Genomic DNA, 17,980 nt, shown 5'->3' with positions numbered 1-17,980 from the left:
ACCAGAAGACATCACACAGTCACCATGATGATTTGCTGTCCTAGAGTAAGGAGGAGTTCAGTTTCCAACCATGACTACACAGTGGTTAGGGATCACAGCTGATTTATTATGATAACTATTATACTCTGGCCAGAAAGGAAGCTTTATATTAAGTTTTGCTTACCTTGTTACTTTTTTCTCTTAGCTGAAGTAACTGCTGGGGTGTCTCAGGTGATTTTTGATTTTAATAAACTTACTCTTGGTTTTGCCCTATAGCCAGCTCTGATTTTAGTTACTGCTTCATTTTCCTGGTTCTCTGAACAGCAGCAACAAGGTTGAAACATGGACTAATTTATCTCCATGCAGTCCAAAGTTTAAAACCTTCCCTGTAACTAAGCCAAAATTTCAAAGCTAGGCTTAAGGGGAGAGTGAGCAGAGGGGAATTCCTACAAGTCACAGGCATTTTCATATGTTAGATTCTCTTCTTGGCTGTGCAAGTGACATTCTGTACTGCTACTGCTGTACTGCTACTGCACGTAACTACTAATTTCAGAGCACGATACATGCCGACAATTGTGTGCACACACTTCACAGAGGTTGAGCAGAGGCTCAGCTGAACATCTTATGCTATGGCACATATCAACCAGAGCAGGCAAGACAGTTTCTGTAAGGCCACCAATAAATAATAGATACATGCTCCAAAAGGCCATGACAAATGTCTAACTAGCACTGCACGCCCTGACTTTCCCTTGCAGTTTCTTCCAGAGACTACAAGAACTACACAGCCTTCTCTCTAAGCCCCCTTCCTGTTCACAGCACCTCCTGCAATAAGAACAGGAAGGAAGGTTTTCCGATGTGATGTGGACCCAAGTCTTTCCTTCTTATTCCCCAACTGGCACTAAAGTTTTGCAGGACTGAAAAGAGAGGACCTGTCTCATTACTGCTGTTCTGCGTAGTTGAGCTATACTCTCTGCTTCTCCTCAGACCAAATTCTACTGTGGACACAAGCGATCAGCTCTTCCAGGAGTCTGCAAGACTTGTGCTCACATAGCTGATTATCTGCGCTCAGCCTTTATTCTTTCAGCCTTGTAGTAATGAAACTGTTCTGCTTACATGATTTCTCCAGACTTCAACAAGCATATCTCAGCATCTTGAGCAACTTGCCACTCTTCCGATTCATCAAAGGTTGAAGAATTACACGTGCTGTTTCTAAGACAAGAAAAGAAAGGAGAGACATGATTCTCTGAGTAGTATGTGGTCAAATACCATCTGCATGCTGCTGTCTTCCTAAAACGGAAACATTTTGATAGTCATGATGCCAAATTGTATAATTCTTATTTTGTGCATTCTAGTGACAAAACTATCTGGGCAAAACTGCAGTGGTTTTGTCAACCACTGTGCACAAACATAAAACTGTTCCCATCCTGTTTTCCTGAGCTAAGAGGAAATCATACGCCCAGAACATCTCTTCAACAGTCTTAAGATAAATTCCCTATTGAGACGCTGTCAGGTTTTAAATATTCCCTGGCAGGTGGAAAACTTGAAGGAGGGCAGACACAAGCAAAACAGTCTAGACATGTCCCTTAAACAAAGCTTGCACGGGGATATGACATTTGCCCTGGATTTAATCTGTGGGGTGTTTTGCAAACATATTATCCAGTTCCTTACTCTGACAATGGTACACAAAACATATTTTATCACTGTAGAATCTCTACCATGTATCTTCTTTTCATACACGAAATACTGGATGATCCAAACACAAATACACCGAAAAAGCTGTTACAGGATGACAAAGCAGGATGCCTCCGCCCCACCATGATGTGTCCAGGAGAGCAGAGGAAGCAGATGGAAGAACCTGCCATCCACTCCTTACCTCAAAAAGGGTACATGCTCTGGGTGAACACTGGAGTAGCACCAGCTATGAATTACAGGGCTGGGACACAGAGAGAAGAACGAATTTGAGAGTCAGTAAACAAATGCCGTTAGTTTCCAAGTAAGTTGGAGTTTCTCTAACTGATACTTACTTCGCTTCTCTGCATCTCATCAGGTTGATAATTGAGACAATTAGGCTGCCATTCCCAGAAAAATGCCAAGGACTCTTATATATAGGGAGCCAACTGGTTCCTTTCAAAAACCAGTGGAATCTAATAAAATATAATATCACTTATATGTGCTTCTGAACCATGAAGTGTAATCATGTAGCAAAGGCATAATTGCCACACATTCTGTAGACCAGTTCCCAAAGCCAATGCACAGTTTAACATTTTCTTTTAAATCTTACAGGACCTTGCTCTGCAAGCAGCATTGCTGAGTAGAAGAGCAGGAGAAAACGTCTCCAGGTAACAGCACCTTCAGCTGCTCATTAGCAGCATCTGAATATACTGTGTCAGCACATGCAACCATGTGTGAGTTTAGTGGGGTGACACTATTGATTGGAACCAGGAAGTATTTACTGTTACGACTGCAAATTAAACTGCACCCACTGTCTACATGTTTCCTGAACTCATAACGCACTTTTATCTGCAGAATTCATGCTCTCTTATTCCTGTAGCCTCTTGGGCAACTTTTGACTTCTTCAGAGTCATACCACTACTGTTAAAACCTTAAGGAGACAGCTGCGAGCTGCAGGGAAAACTCAAAACTGTGAATAAGTGCCAAAACCTGAGCTATAACCAAACATTACCTGCCCACGGAAATGTAGGAATGACATAATACATGTTGGTCCATAAATGTTAATACAACATCTATGCAAATACTTAGGAAGTGCTACAAAGTGATACAGTCATTGTTATCTACCTATCTTAATGCAATTAGACAAGAAAAATTATTCCAATAAAAATTATTAGAAAAATAAGTTATAGCTTGTAATTCTATAGATATATTTTGCTTGCGCAGTGTGAACAGCAACTGACTTCATGCTGTGATCCACAGAACTCTCCCTTCCCATCATGATAGGTACACAGCCTTAATTTCACAGCCTAGAATTCATACAGACCAAGAGAACCTCGGGACTACGGGCTTCTCAGAAGTGACAAACTATGATTTATTACGCAGTGCCATTAGAGTTCCTTTTTATTAATCCATTATTTTCACCTTTCATTTGGGACCCTGAAATGTAAATTAAATCCCAGGACCAATAAATATTTCATGTTCTCCTGTAACACATTATCTTCTTTATTTCTGCTGCTCCTGCAATCTAACATATGGTTAGGTGGTTAGCTTGCCACTTGGCTGCTCTAAGCAATAAGTTCACCGCACCTAGTCACTGTAGGCTAAGGGAGCACTCAGTCTCCTACTTTGTCTCTTAAATTCGAGTGCATTACAATCACAAAGCAAATCCTCCTTCTCTTTCTGATATCCCATTGAGTGCAATGGTCTAAACTTAGGTCTAGGAGCACGTGTGGAAACTACAAGAAACAGTGTCACGATTTAACTGGTGGAGCTCTTGCCCCCTGACAAGAGAATTTATTCTTGTATGACCTATTCACACTAGGTGGCAGCATTAAGCACGTTTCTGCAGCAGCCTGCCAGGTCCCCAATTTAGGAATATGCACCCTCATGTATTAAAATCCAGACTGTTTCTCTTGATTTCTTTTAAAAGTGAAGTGAAGTTGGGCCGAAAAGCAGGAAGAACTGAAGCATGAAAAAGACACTAGAACAAGAAGAGAACAACTCTGACTCAGCAAGTCCTTGAGACACAGACTGTCAGAGGCTGGTCAGATATTTCGCAGTATGACTTCATGCTTGTCCTGTTCTTATGTTCTTCCTCAAGCATCTGCTGTTGGTCGTTGTCCCTCAGCTGGATGTACAGTGTGGCTTTTCTTACATATGGAAAGCATTTCTTGCAAATGATACTGAAATACTGTCGTGAACAGCACCACAATTGGCTTCAGGAGTTAGAAATAAGAAGCTCCTTTCAGAATTCAAACCTTAAAAAAGCTGGTTCAACTCTGCCCTCGTTAATTTTCTGCTTTCAGAAGTACCTGAGCTCTGGAAGCTGTAGGTATGCATCTGAGGTGTTGGCTTCATGTGGCTGAGCTGTGAAATCCCATAAGCCATCTGCCTGTCAGCAGCACAATGATTTCTGAAGACAACTTCAGTTGTCCAGGGCCAGAACCTTACCGAAATGTATGAAAGCCAGAAACCTGAAACAGAGCGGAAGATGCACAGAGCCCCATACAGCTGCTTAGTCCAGCAAAGACCTCTGCAAATATCTCATGCCAAGAACCAACTGAAGGCGATATGTTGGAGTGCACAAATGATTCCTCAGGCCTCCTGTTACCCAGCGGGTCAGTACGCATCCCAGGCACCCTAACATAGTTATCAGACTTTGTCTCCAGCCCCAAAAAAAGAAAGAAAAAAAGAAAGAGGATGGCAAAGGATCAGAAGAAAGGATGCACAGACAGCCGTTGGTGTGGGCAAGAAGAGAGGCATGATTTGGGATGGAGCATGGGGTACACAGAGCTTATTGAGTTTTTAACAGGGTAGGAGAAAGTATCTTGCATGAAGGAGTATGTATGGGTGGGAGAGGGATGGAATGGTCACAGAAGGACCCTGACATATGTAAGGATGGGAAAACATCATGTACACAGCTGATGAAAAAAAAAATGGATGGACATGAAGATCCACCACTACGTGTTGTGAGTGGCCCACGTATTGGTACATAGGAAATCCCAGCCATTTCTCAGAATAAAATGTAGCATTTAACTATGCTACATCCTGTGTGAAAAAACCCCATCCCAAAACACAAAAGAACTGTCCTGCCTTAAAAGTAGTTACACTCTATCTGTAAGACCAGAGGCAACTGGTGCATACAGAGAAAGCAAGCTAGGGAAACAATCATGACAAAGGGATATTTCTGTGCTCCAAAAGACAACATGCAAAATCTTTTGAGATTTTTTTTAGTATTGGAAGAGATCTGGCAAAGGCTCTGAGATGCAGACGGCTTTCAGTCATCAGTCAAATGCTGCATTTGCATGAAGTTCAGATAACAGGTTTCAAAACAAGTAATTTGGGATTACCAGGGTGCTTTCAAGTCCCCTCCCCAGCAGGAGGCAGCAAACAGATGACTATCAGAATCAACACTAGAAATACTGCCAAGCTGCTGCCCCAAAGATCCTAAATACTGCACAGTCTGTAGGTCACCAAGGCTACAGCCAGGTTTATGGGTAACCCTAGCTTTTTTCAGTTGTCAGGTATTTGCTCCCCAAAATGAGCTGGTTTTTTTTTCATAGATACCTTAGAATTTTCTCTTTGCACAGTTCTTTAGAGGATATTACAGGGAAATGGAGGCAGAATTACAGGAGAGGCATAGCAAAGGCAGTTTCTGGCTTAGGTTTACACCATTATCCCCCAAGAGCCCCAGGCCCTTTCAGCAGAGCTGCTGCCCACCCTGTACCTCTGCAGAGGATGCTCCATCCCAGGGCCTGCAGGTTTCCTGCAGCCGGTGCGTTTTCTGCACCAAGGGGGCTTCACAACTGTGCAATTAAACGTTCTTCAGGCTGACTCGTCCACAAGTAACAGCTAGTCTCTCAGCCCTCAACCTGAGATAAACTCACATGGCCCGCCTCTATTTTTACCATAATTCCGAGGTTACGGTGGTAATTTACTCATGCTGTAGCGGGTCTCCTGCAGGCAAACCGAGGAAGGCCGTTCAGTCTTAAGAGAGCTGCATATATGCAGACACACGCAGCAGCAGCAGTCCTCACCATTCCTGTGCCGGAGAGGGCTTCTTCGAGCAGGCCATCAAAAAATATTTTACGGAAGCACAGTTTATGAAAAAAGGAGGAAATAGGTCAAATCATAGTTAGGCTAGCAAGCTGAAATAAATTATCTCTGAGTTTCTTGTGATCCCAACTGCATGATAAAGGGCTGAATACTGCTGATACTGCAGTTGTCTTTTGTATAGAGTTTATGAGAAGTTACACAGAAGTGACCCCAGGGTTCCTTGTGTATGGATAAGGGCAAATGGATGTTGGGAGGGTACTGGTCTCCATGGGAAGGCCATCTCTGCCCATACAGTCTGAAAAGGAGCATCTCTGGTGACTGAGGAACAGCAGTTGCAACAAGGTCACTGTGAACTAGGCTGACAGAGTAGCTCAATAAGCTCTCCATAAATGCATGATTAAGACACTTCAAAAGCGACTCTGAACACCGCTTTAAGGAATTTAAATGAGCCTCACTGGCAGAAAGGGCCGATTGCTGGCCCTCTGCAACACAGTGGGACCTTTATCTTTTCTCAAGGCAGACATTCACACTGGTTTAGGGTACATACGCCACCACATAGCTTAGCCCCTGCTTTATCATCCTCATACCCTGTTCTGCATCCAAAAATAACTGCTAAAAACAGGTGGCTGTTGCAAACCTGTTGTTCCTCTGCTTGACAGAAACAATTTGTGAATATTTAGCACCTTGCTGCCGGTTTGTTTCTCCAAGACAGAGGAGTTGCTACCGCTTGCAATGAAGCACACGGGAAAACTCAATTTTAAAGAGCATTACAGGGCCTTGCATTTCTTGTGCAAGTAGTCTTCTTTCAGTAAATGACGCTGTAGGGTTAAGTAAAATTTGGTGGTTTGTTTTGCTATTTTTTTTTAATACACATTTGCAGGTACCACACTCAATTACTCAAAAGTACAAGCACACTGCTGTACAGGACAGAGTCCCAGAAGCACTCCACCTACTGTACCACAGGCTGCTGCAAAGGTCTAACTGCATGGGCTAGTTTCTCTGAATACTGCCTTCCTCTCTCACAGAATCTGCCCACAAGCAAGGCTACTCCTTTTCTATAGTAGTCACTGCTCCTGAAGATGAGCCTCTAAAGGCTATCAAGAGCAGTGAGGCTCACTAGGGAAGTGAGCACAGCTGACAAACACAGCTAGGAAACACATGTAGGAAACCACATCAAATGTTACGCATGCTGCATGCAGTGCGTTGCTTTATGGGATGTGCAGGTACCAGGCTCCTCCTCTGAAGGAATACCACAGGAAAGGCGAAACGAAAGCTGCATCTCACGCTGAGTCGTGGTGATGGCCAGGCATGTAGTTTAGTTAAAAGGAGTGCACAAAAGATGTCCCTACTACAGCAGGGACAAAAAACAGCAGAGTATCACTTCATCGGGCACGGCTACCCAGACACGTCCACTTCCCTGAACCCTCTCAAGAGCCTCCTCACAACTATTTCTCTCCCATATTTTGTACCCACAGGCTGTAAGTCAATACCCATCCCTGCCTTCGCTGCGAGTGAAAAGTCACCCCCGGAATAAGGTAGGCCCCCTCCAGCTCCCTTGTAAATGTATGGAAGCCCTCCCAGCTTCTTTCATTGACTTGGAAAGAAAATTTAGTACCCGTGCTAACTTTAACTAGGGCTGAGATTGCCTTAAAGGTAAAAAACTCACTTGGGGACGGCCACCAACACAGTATCTTTCTAGCTATCTCTAGCTCATCTCAGACGGGCAACAAAATCTTCATAGAATCATAGAATGTGTTGGGTTGGAAGGGACCTTTAAAGGTCATCTAGTCCCACCCCCCTGCAGTAAGCAGTAAATACAGATTAAATCACAATTTTGTAAATAACTTTTGAAAAATCATTTTGATTCTGGACATTTCAGATGAACGGCCACATGTAAGTGAATTTGAACAGGATTTTGAGAGCACGGCTTGTTCATACAATCGTATCTGTAGCAGTATCACTCAAGAATCAAAACAAAGGAGTAACTTCATACCATGTTGCTTTGGTCAACAACAACTACGAAAGCTGTGAGGCAGCGGCACAGGCTTTAGCACTGATAAATAAAGCAGACTGCTGCTTTCACATTTCCTTTGAAAGATAAGACGACTGTGTTCCCCCAAGATGCGACATCGTCTAGTAAGTGACTATTTTCTTGACTTCAGGTGAATAGGTAGGCAGTTTAAAAGAACAAAAATTCAAATATGAAAGATTTTGTTAGTATCATACATATCGTCCACCCCAATTATGCAAAATCTAAGAGAAAGGGTGGCATTTTATTCAGACTGTTGAAGATAGTGATTTGCATTCTTGTTTTCTTATTAAATCTTCTCCAATGCTTTGTTATTGTAGTAGTTCTTTGGTTTACATTTGCTTGTTTTTGAAAAAGGTCTTTAGACAAATTTGTTGGATATCTGGAACTCACAGGGTGTATGTTAATTACCTCCTTTCCACTTAGGCTCTAGAATCTGTTTTTCCAACTGATAACTTGAAAACCTCTCATCTCTTCCAACAAATATATATGAGATAATTTCACCTTTTCTGATGACTATCTCAAAACCCTTTGGTAACGAAATCGGTTCATTTCTAAGCAAGGCACATCACATGATGCTGATGACCATTATTTACCTTTTTCTGTTTATAGCCTGTATATATTGTCATGGCAAATTATGCTTTTTATTATTATTTATTTATATTTATTTTAAAAAAGAATGATCTGTATTGGATTTTCTGTTTGGAACCCTGAAACAACAGAAAGGAACAACTGGCAGGATCACTATTACTGCTTTTTATGCCCTGCTTTTCAGGTGCAACTACTAATGCAGGATAGCTGATCAGCACAACAGAAATTAGACCATGGAGACCAAATGGGGGAAAACCCCTGTAATACTGAGAGTACCAGCTCCTGTGATGCCCAGTTCCCAGAGTGGTGGAAATGATAAGCAGCTGGTGACAGGAGGAGAACTATCCATGCTGGGCCAAACCAGAATAGCTTGTTCAGACTCTCCATTACTTGCTTGCATTTCCGTTCCATTAATTCGAGAGTTAATTTTAACAGAACCAGACCTCAAAGCAAGTCCTATTTTAAGACATTGGACACTGCATGACTATCTTTAGCTCACTTCTCTGCCTGTGATGTTGTTCCTATCCAATTTAGGCTTCTATTAAACTTCTTAATCTTTTTAGAACTTAGGCTCAGTCTATACAGACTTTTTCCATAACAACATTTCCCTGGAAATAAACTCATCCTGCTTGCTAGTCTCCTGACAAAGGAATTTTCTTCCTCCCCCCTCCCTATCTACTTAACACAATGCTTTCCCACTATCTCACCCCAGGTAGAAAGATTACTACTGTTTTTTTCCTTTGAGGAAAGCTGGAATAACTCCATGAACGACTAGTCTGACAAGGCATAACAACTCTGAAGTTTGAGACAGCATACAATGCGGATTCTAACTTAGGTGTGTGAGTAATAAGCAGGATGCTTTAAAAACTTCTGGCTAGAAAAGTATCAGGTAACATAATAACATGCATCATGAATAAATGAAAACCTTTTTAAAGGAAACTGCTGGATTTTCTTTCTCTTAAAAGTTACCATCCACTGGGGGAGGGGGGTAGCAGAGAAAAAAGCATACTGGTCTGTGTTTTAATGGAGTGGAGAGTCTGCTCTGCAGAAGGTAAGGATCTCCCCCTGTGTTTTTAAATTCAATACTGCTTTAGACACCCTTAAAGCACATTTTCAGTAGCAAAGACTGAAAATATTTGGCAGAGGTGGTCAGCTGATGCAGAAACTGTTCAGCCTCATAATACAGGATCTGCCTTTAAGAGAGCCTTCTTGAACAATTCTGAGCTGTACTTCAGCTTGTCTGGAACACAACAGTTGAGGTAAAAAAGTTTTCAGCTTTAGCAGCTCTTTCTCAACTCCTTATTGCTGTCCAGCATAATAAAAACACATTTCTCCTGCTGTTACACCAAGAAGGAACTTAAATGGCTATATTCAGGAAGGAGAAAGAAGGAAAAGAAAGAAAACTTAAGGCCTTTAAGATCACAAGAATTTAACATGAAAATAAATTTCTAGAGCATCAGCTGAAAGGTCATGTTCAAGGACTCCCATTAATCCTTGGCTATCTGTTTGATGGTTCCAGTCACCTCACCTCTTTCCTAAAACATGATCCATAAATTCTGAGTTTAGGAGCCCAGCTAACTGAGAAGTGTAAAGCTTGTGACATGTTAAAAAACGTCCTCAACTTAGACAGATCTCCTCTGCAGCATTCTGTTCTCCGAAAATATGCAGATCTGCTCATCTTGGTGTGTGTGGGAGACAAGACTATTAGAAGCCAGTGTCTTCTATTTGTATATAAGAAACTTTTTCACAGCCAAAGTTCAAAAATTGTCCTAGCCTGGCTTCCATATGAAATCCATAGTAAAACTCCCATCTGCTTTCATCAAAAACAAATTAGGGCATTAATGCCTGAATCTGAAAATTCCTGTGAAGAACATTAATGTAATAGGAAAAAAGTTAGGTAAAATTTTAAATATTTTGGTCTGTCCAGAGACCAAATGCTGTATCTTACTATGGAAAAAAACCCAGTTACTGATTAAAAGCAGGTATTAAAAATTCGTCTTTTCGAAGAGCCAATAAGACTGTCCTAAAGGCTAATTTCCAGTAACTTGGGACACCAGAAGGATCTGTACTACTTTAGTAAGGATACTAACAAAATGTTATGTTATCAAACTATCAAAACTGAGTGCCTGGTAATTACTCTCTTTCAGCTCAGAGGAAAACACCTTTCCTTTACAAGAAAGAGGCAAGAAACACCAGCTGGCTACTGTTGCAAATAGTACGTAAAACAAAACACAGTGCTTCCATTTGTTTCAGTGTACATTGTTGTTGATGTTGTTGAGCCTAACTTACTTTTGCAGATTATCTTCATCCCATGCTTGGCCTCCATCTGAATTGAAAAGTAAAGAATTTTATGAAGAGCCAGTAACTTTTCAAAGGGCCACGCAGTTTTATAGTACTTCTCTGGTGATAAACAGACTGCACTGGCTCTGCTTCTTGGCACCACAGAAACTACCTTTCTGGGTAACTGCTGCACATTATAACTCACGCAGGTGAGGCCTTCCTGCCAATCTAAATGATTCAGAGAGGAATTCTGCTAATCTTATGCTGAGTAATATCTTGTAGTAGTATTCGTCCCATAGAAACACGCTCTTTATAGCTCAAGGGAGAGGACATTTAACCTTAGGCAAAATCTTTGAAATCCTTATTAACTTGTCTCACAAAAGGCTTTATTTACAAGGTGAACAGCTTGCAAATCTGGTTGTTGCTGTTACTCTTACATGTGCTGGCAACAGCCCTGACAGAAAACATGCCCTTGCCTTGGAGAGCTGACACTGCCATACTGCATCAGCTCTCGAGAGGGCATGCGAAGGAGGGGGGTGGACAGAGAAGTGGTTCCTCCTCTCCCTGACACTAATACAAATGTTTGAAACAGATTAACCAAAATCAAACGAGGAAGAGACATTAATGAAAAAAACTCCATGTTTTCAGTAAGTCACTTGAGAAGGGGAAAGGAAGAAGTGCCGCCATCTGATGATGTGACTAACATCTAAATGATAAGCTGAACCGCAAGCTCTAAAGCGCTTGCTCACTGAGACTCAAACCCCACTTTTCAAGACAGGTTCAACCCAAGCCAAACAACTCTGAGGCTTGGAGCCTGCAACCTGAGCCTAAAAGCTGAATTTGGCAAAACAAATTCTGTTTCTTTCATGGCTTCCTCCAGAATACCTTGATCCAAACGCTAAATCACTGATGTATTTGAAAGCTTAATCCATAATCTGTTTTCGGAAGCCTCTGTAATTGTTTTGTTTATCTTTTGAGTCACTGTCAGTATAAATCTGGTAACAGATGATGTGTTTAAATCCACCAGCTGTTGTGTTTGGGTCTTGACTGTCAAGACAACCCTCTTCAGCAAATAAATATATTTGCTTTTGTCTGTCATCATGGATGTTTTACTACAGCTCTTATCTGTTAGCACTTAGGATTTTGTCTGTCTCCTGGATGCATCAGGATTTCATTCTTTACTGAGTAAAAAAAAAATCTCAATGTGTCTCCTTACAGGCTGCCTTTAAAGAGAAGGCAACATGGCAACTTCAGATGCTGATAACTTTTATTACAACTTCTCCATCATTGATCCCAATGAAAACAGAAGTGAGACTTTTCACACATTTATAAAAGTCTTCCTGCCCTGTATATACTCGGTTGTTTTCATCCTTGGGCTAGCAGGAAACGCACTGGTCTTTGTCATACTAGTTTTCTATGAGAAACTGAAGACACTGACAGATATATTTTTGGTGAACTTGGCAATAGCTGATTGGGTCTTCCTTTGGACGCTGCCGTTCTGGGCGTATTCTGCTGGTCAGGAGTGGATTTTTGGCACTGTGGCATGTCGTACTATACGGGGCTTGTATGTTCTGAACTTGTACACTTCAATGCTAACTCTAACGTCTATTACTTTTGACCGGCTTATTGCTATTACTTTTGCCACCAAAGCACATATGTGTCAAACCAAACGAATGACATGGGGCAAATTAATCTGTGTCTTGATCTGGGTGATCTCACTAGCATTTGCCGCACCTCAGTTTATTTTTAGTAAGGTGTTTAGTATTGATAAGTCAGTATGTCAGGAAGAATACCCAAACCATGGCACAGAACTAGCTCTTGAAGTGATCCAAGTGACCCTTGGCTATTTTATTCCCATGCTAGCCATGATCATCTGTTACTCACTAATTATTAGAACCTTACTGCATGCCAGGAGTTTTCAAAAGAACAAATCTCTAAAAAAAATATTTTCTGTAGTTGCAATATTTATTCTTACTCAGTCACCCTATACTTTCTTGAGACTGATAAAGATCATAGACTGGAGATTTAATTTGAACAGCAGCTTTGAATATGCAATCATCATAACAGAAGCTCTTGCTTATTTCCATGGCTGTCTTAACCCTGTTCTGTATTTCTTCATGGGGGTAAAATTCAGGAGGAACTTACAGAAAATTATTAAAAACTCAAGATGCATCAAACGGCAAGTTAAGGCTAAACAGTGGCAAACCACTGAAGAAGAAGGCTCTAAGACTTTTACTGCCTCAAATAATGCAGATGCAACAAGCATGTACCCACTATAAAACTGCCTAGAAAATCTGACAACTATTTACAGCTTTTTTTTTTTTTTTGTAAATACTGAGATAGGTAGTCTGCATGAAAGAGGAAATACAATCCCATTAGTAAAGACATTGTGATTGGCTTTAGGCCAAAATATCTTAATCATGATATTTCAGCGTTTCCTGTGTTCCTAGTCAGAGCTGATTCTAAGACAAAGCCAGAAACTGAGTTAACTGTGCAGAAGATCTTCAAAAGGTATAAGAAACAATGAGATAAAACATTGTTCTTCATGACATAAAGCTAACTTCGACTTCATGACTCCAGAGGGGCTGGAGACATTCACCAAACCTCTGGCCTACTGTTTTTCCATTAAGGGTGTTTGTTAACAAATTATTTTATGAATTTTGTTTCAAAGATATATATTTTAGTTTGGCTTATTCATTTCATGAGAATTTCTAGATTAAAAACATACACATTTCAATCTTCATGCTGAGTTTCATGTGTACTTGGGGTTTTTTGTGTGTTTTGGTTTGTTTTCTTTTTTTTTTTTTTCCATTTGGGAGAAGGTCTCCACACACACTCCTTTAGCATTCATCTAAAATTTCTGTAATAAAGCAGCATTTTAATCTGTTTTCCACCTAATATTAGGTTCATGGCCTGAATCTCCCATACACATCTTTGTATCTCCCCTCTGTTAACAGAACTCATGTTGCCAGATGACTAGGCACCCTGTCAACACAAGAGATACCATACTGCACATGGGCTCTAACACTGAACTGTGGTTCCGTAGACGCAAACTCTCACACCCTAATTCCCACACATTCTTTGCACTATGACATCTTTACAGTCTGTTTTTCCTGGCATCCCCTTGGCACCCTGGTTCCCTTGCCGTGAAGCTGTGGATTCCTTAGTTGTTCTTCCCTGCTCCTGCAGTCCCTCCTTTCCACAGTGGGAGGCAAAAAAGTGCAAAGAGGGCAGTGCAAGCTGGGTCAGAAAGTATGCAAAAGTTCTCTGCAAGTCTCTTGCAGAGTAGCACAACAGGGGTGGAGATTGGAATAGGGAAAAGAAAGAAGGGATGTTGAAGAGCAGAGGGAGGGCTTTATGCAGTTGTGGGCTGCCTATGATGAAGGCAGGGTTGGGTCTGGCCCAAAGGCTGGAAGTCCTTTGCATTACCACTTTGAAATAACAGTTTTAACTTGTTTCAAACCATTCTTGCAATAACCACACTCGCTCTGCATGTTCCTTTTCTCCCCATTAACACTCAGTCCTTCCTGCCAGATTACTGCACCTCAGTGGTACCTGACCCTTATGGGCACCATTGTGTCTGTGTTACCTTTTTCCCCATAGAAAACAGCTGCTTAGGCAATCCTCTCCTAACTACACAATCTCTCTTGTTTCTCCCATAGTAAAATGGTGCAATGTCCTAAAAAACAGAACTAGGAAGGAACATGCTGTGCTTTCACATCTGTGTGGCAAGTAAAGCTGCTATTCCAACACACAGTTGCAAGGCAGGCTTTCCCAGCAGAGGGTGACAAGAAGTGCTCCTGTCCCCACTCCTCGCCCAGCTGGTTCTGTGCAGGGCAGCGAGTGCACCAGACCACACGCAGTTCCCCACTTTGGCTATGCTGGCAGCCTGCCCGGCCACGTGATCTGTAATTAGGTCAGGAAAGAGTGTTATGAGTCATTAAGAAAAAAAGAATCCAAAACAAAGCAACCACAGTGCAGGCAGGCTGAGATGTCCTTTCTACCAAAAGCAGTACCAAGGTGTGAATAAACTCTTTGTTTCTCTACCAGGGTAGTGGTAATTTTTTTATTTTTTTTTTAAACACTTCTGCTGTCTGTGACCTTGATTCTGCTGCTGCAACACTTATTGCAGGCATGTAATTTCTACAATATGTTAAAATGGAAATACAGTGCACTGGTTTGCCCTGGGAAGTTTGACCCAGTGCTATGCAATATCCTGACCTTTGCTTTAGAACACAATCTACAAATGTGAATGCTTTAGAAATAAAAGAGTTTAAAAATACAACACTTCAAAAGAGAACCCATGAGCCTTGAAGTGGCAAGGCGTACTGCAATCGCACAACTTACCTCAGCTTCTCACGTTAAGATTTCAATCAGGTTGCTACAAACTCACGCAACAGCCCTGAACACAAAAAGCAACTCCTGCTTAATCCTAACTGTAAGGAACAAGCTGCTTCAAGGTCAGTCAGAGTTATGCTGGCACTGCATATATCTTACTTTGCCACACACCTGTGCAGCTCATGACCAAGATGAGTTTTATTTGGTTCTGAACTGACTTGTACCAAGAAAGGCAGTCTCTCAAAGTCTGCCATTATGAAGTAAAGCCGTTGTAATCATTTCATGTCATTTCAAGGAAAGAACTACAGGGGCAGAGTTAAGTGAAGAGAACAAGTGAAAAACAGAATAACAGTACAGTGGACACCAAAAGGGGGTCAAATAGATAAGAAAATGTACTTTAAGACAATTCACTGCTTTGAACACTGGCTCCCATTTCCAGTCCAGCAAGGACTCACACCCAAAATAAGGTAAGGCCAGTGCAAAAACCTCATCCAGACACTCATACAGAGTAAAGCCATAAGAAACTCTGGCAACAGAGCATGTCTATTGCAGATCTTCTCTCTATTTGGATCATCCAGCCTCTTTCTCTTCCCTTTCTTGGCTGCTCATCTCCCTCCCTTTTAGAGCTGCAACAATTAGTTCAAATCTCCGGCAAAAAAACAAATAACTTGGACTATTTTCAGCAGAATTCCAATAAAGAAGTGGCCTGAAAACTAACTTATTTATATGCATTCCTCAGACATGCATCTAGCAAGCACAATCTTGAATCCTTTCTGTCTTCCCCAGGCACAATATCAAAGCAAATTCTACCCCATCTATTCAATTTCATGCAAAGAAAACATTATTGGGATGCCAGTGGATTGTTATTTATGCTTCAAGACTAGCTGAAATCTCCACATAGCAATCAGGCCACATTTAGCTGGACACTTTCACAAAAAAAACCATCAAAGGTCTATATGAAGCCAAGGTGCTCCACCAGTCCAGCATGGCCAAGAAATCTGCAGCGGTGAAACCAGTAGCTCACAAGTCCCCGAGATGCAGATCCTTGGAAGGTGGGAGAAAACACAATGGGAAATTATCAGTACATCTGCTATGGGCTGCTATCAAAGACAGGACAGAAGGTTAGCAGAACCTTTGCTCAAACTCAGTATAGTGGTTCTGGCATGTTTACCTTCAAATACCCATGGTATCAAATGCCGCGTTATCTGCTCGTGCACTAAGATACGCTCAGGCTTTGGGTATACATACGCTCCTCACCACAGAGACAAGTGAGAAAACTTCTGTGCTCTCATAATCAACGCTGTGCGCTGCTTTTTTTCTTCAACACATACCACAGGTGCCACACCATCGCCTGCCTCATGTATCAGTTTCTGCATCTCTCCCGTAACACAAAACCACACAATCAACACAAGATGCTCAAGTCATCCACAATACAAGAAAGCCATTTTCCTGCAGTGTTCAGGCTAGTGAGACCTTTCAAACATTACACGTCACAAGTGTCATACAGAAGGGCAGGTATGGTCTGCAAAGTATGTCTCAAGCTCCAAGTACGACCACAGTAGGACTCTTACCCCTGGCTCGTAACACTAATGAGCCAAGAGTGACAGACGATAAAACACTTGTTCCTGGCTTTCCTGCCTATAATCTGTGAACAAGGGGAGATGGACAGCCTTTAAAAGTTTACGTGGTGCAAGTAGGATGTTGCATGAGCACCCTTCAAGAATAGTATTCCATTGTTAATGGCAATCTTTCCTTCCTGAATACTTTGTGGGACAAGATGAATCTAGCCCAATCATAAACTGAAAAAAACGGTGACACACATTTATTTCTTTTCTTCTGGTTTTATTCTCCACAGCTAACTCATGCTCTGGAGCTATGATAGGTATGATATCCCCTCTGCAGATAGCATGAATTCAAAGTAGTAGTATGTTACACTTTTTTTTTCTTCTTAAAACAAACAAACAAACAAAAATCCCCCACTGCAAATTGTCCCTTTGGAAAACAAAGGCAATGCTAACTTCACAAGAGCATTTTGAAGCTCAGTTTGTTCCTGTCTGCTCAATGCATGATGAACATGAATATACTGTCAGTGTCAATGGTATACAACAGTATGCAAAATAGGCAGAATACACAGAACTTATTCACCAAGAAACAAAAATGTAGAATTTTGACAATTTTTTTTTCCAAAAAACCAAGTCTGCACAGTCTGTCTTGTACCCAAATTGCAAGTCACTGTGGTTTATGCCGGAAATGGGCCTGTTGAAGGTGAAAAAGTCTAAATCTGCTTTCTCAGCAGCAGGCTCGTTACTCTGTGGCTATTTTCAGTTTAGCATTTAGATTTATCATGCTTATTTTTCTGGTCAGAAGCAAAACAACTACAGAATTTAGGTGAAAATTTTTTTTTTTTTTCTTCTTAAATATATAAAAGTTTTTGAAAGATAATGCATTTTACAGGACAGAAATTTTGGAAGATATTTGAAAATATCTGAACAACAGTAAAGCAATATTTTGTATAAACATGGATATACATTAAATTATAATACTACAACATAGTTTGCCAACCAAGTACTCAGATATTCAGATGGCCTTAGATCCTCTTCATCGCTAATTTATGTAGAAGTAGATATAAAAAAATGACCGAAATCTGCATTCACTCTCATTTTCTTCAGAAAAAAAGAGCAAACTTGTGCCAGATTTAGCTACACAATTGCTGTTCTATTTCTCTTCTGTAAGTTGTTGCCTTTAAAGTAGTAAGGAATCCTACAGACACAGACCAGTTATTTCACATTCAGTTCAATGAAGCCTGTCATAGAAAGAGCACATCTTTGCTTATCTTTTCCCCACCTCCTTGTTCTCTTGTTATTAAGTAATGGTGAGTCTGACAGAGTATCGCTTAGCTCCTATTATAAGTTAAGTGTGAATGATCAGTGATCCAGTATAGCCTGCAAGCTGATTTTAATGGTGACAGCTGGCCTGATGACAGCACAGAACTGGGATCACTCCTCTGTGCTGTGGTGAAGCAAGTGGAGGGAAAGT

General features: G+C 41.2%; 2 protein-coding genes across 11 annotated transcripts in view; one reads left to right on the top strand and one right to left on the bottom strand.

The window, feature by feature from the left end:
- FYCO1 (FYVE and coiled-coil domain autophagy adaptor 1) overlaps positions 1–17,980 on the bottom strand; it is a 55,478-nt gene that overhangs the window by 6,712 nt on the left and 30,786 nt on the right. For all 7 annotated transcript variants that reach the window (XM_074575210.1, XM_074575215.1, XM_074575209.1 and 4 more), the window contains one exon: positions 1,093–1,188. In XM_074575210.1, coding sequence (XP_074431311.1) covers positions 1,093–1,188 — 96 coding nt within the window. The remainder of the gene's footprint in view (positions 1–1,092; positions 1,189–17,980) is intronic.
- Positions 7,810–13,347, top strand: CXCR6 (C-X-C motif chemokine receptor 6). Of its 4 annotated transcripts, none has more exons than XM_074575218.1 (4): positions 7,810–7,842; positions 9,072–9,161; positions 10,474–10,541; positions 11,825–13,347. In XM_074575218.1, exon 4 carries the CDS (start codon positions 11,848–11,850, stop codon positions 12,883–12,885), a length of 1,038 nt encoding a protein of 345 aa, XP_074431319.1. In that variant the 5' UTR covers positions 7,810–7,842; positions 9,072–9,161; positions 10,474–10,541; positions 11,825–11,847; the 3' UTR covers positions 12,886–13,347. The 4 variants fall into 4 exon arrangements, with proteins under 4 accessions (XP_074431319.1, XP_074431318.1, XP_074431321.1 ...); XM_074575217.1 differs by having other exon boundaries at positions 9,039–9,161; XM_074575219.1 differs by having other exon boundaries at positions 7,813–7,842; positions 9,077–9,161.

The sequence above is a fragment of the Larus michahellis genome, chromosome 2 (genome assembly GCF_964199755.1).
Source record: "Larus michahellis chromosome 2, bLarMic1.1, whole genome shotgun sequence".
In the NCBI taxonomy this organism is placed as follows: Eukaryota; Metazoa; Chordata; class Aves; order Charadriiformes; family Laridae; genus Larus; species Larus michahellis.
The sequence above is the reverse complement of the archived record's forward strand: the minus strand, read 5'-3'. Positions and strand labels throughout refer to the sequence as shown.

Coding starts and splice junctions, on each gene's coding strand:
- CXCR6 (XM_074575220.1), top strand. CDS start 11,848: ATGGCAACTTCAGATGCTGATAACTTTTATTACAACTTCTCCATCATT.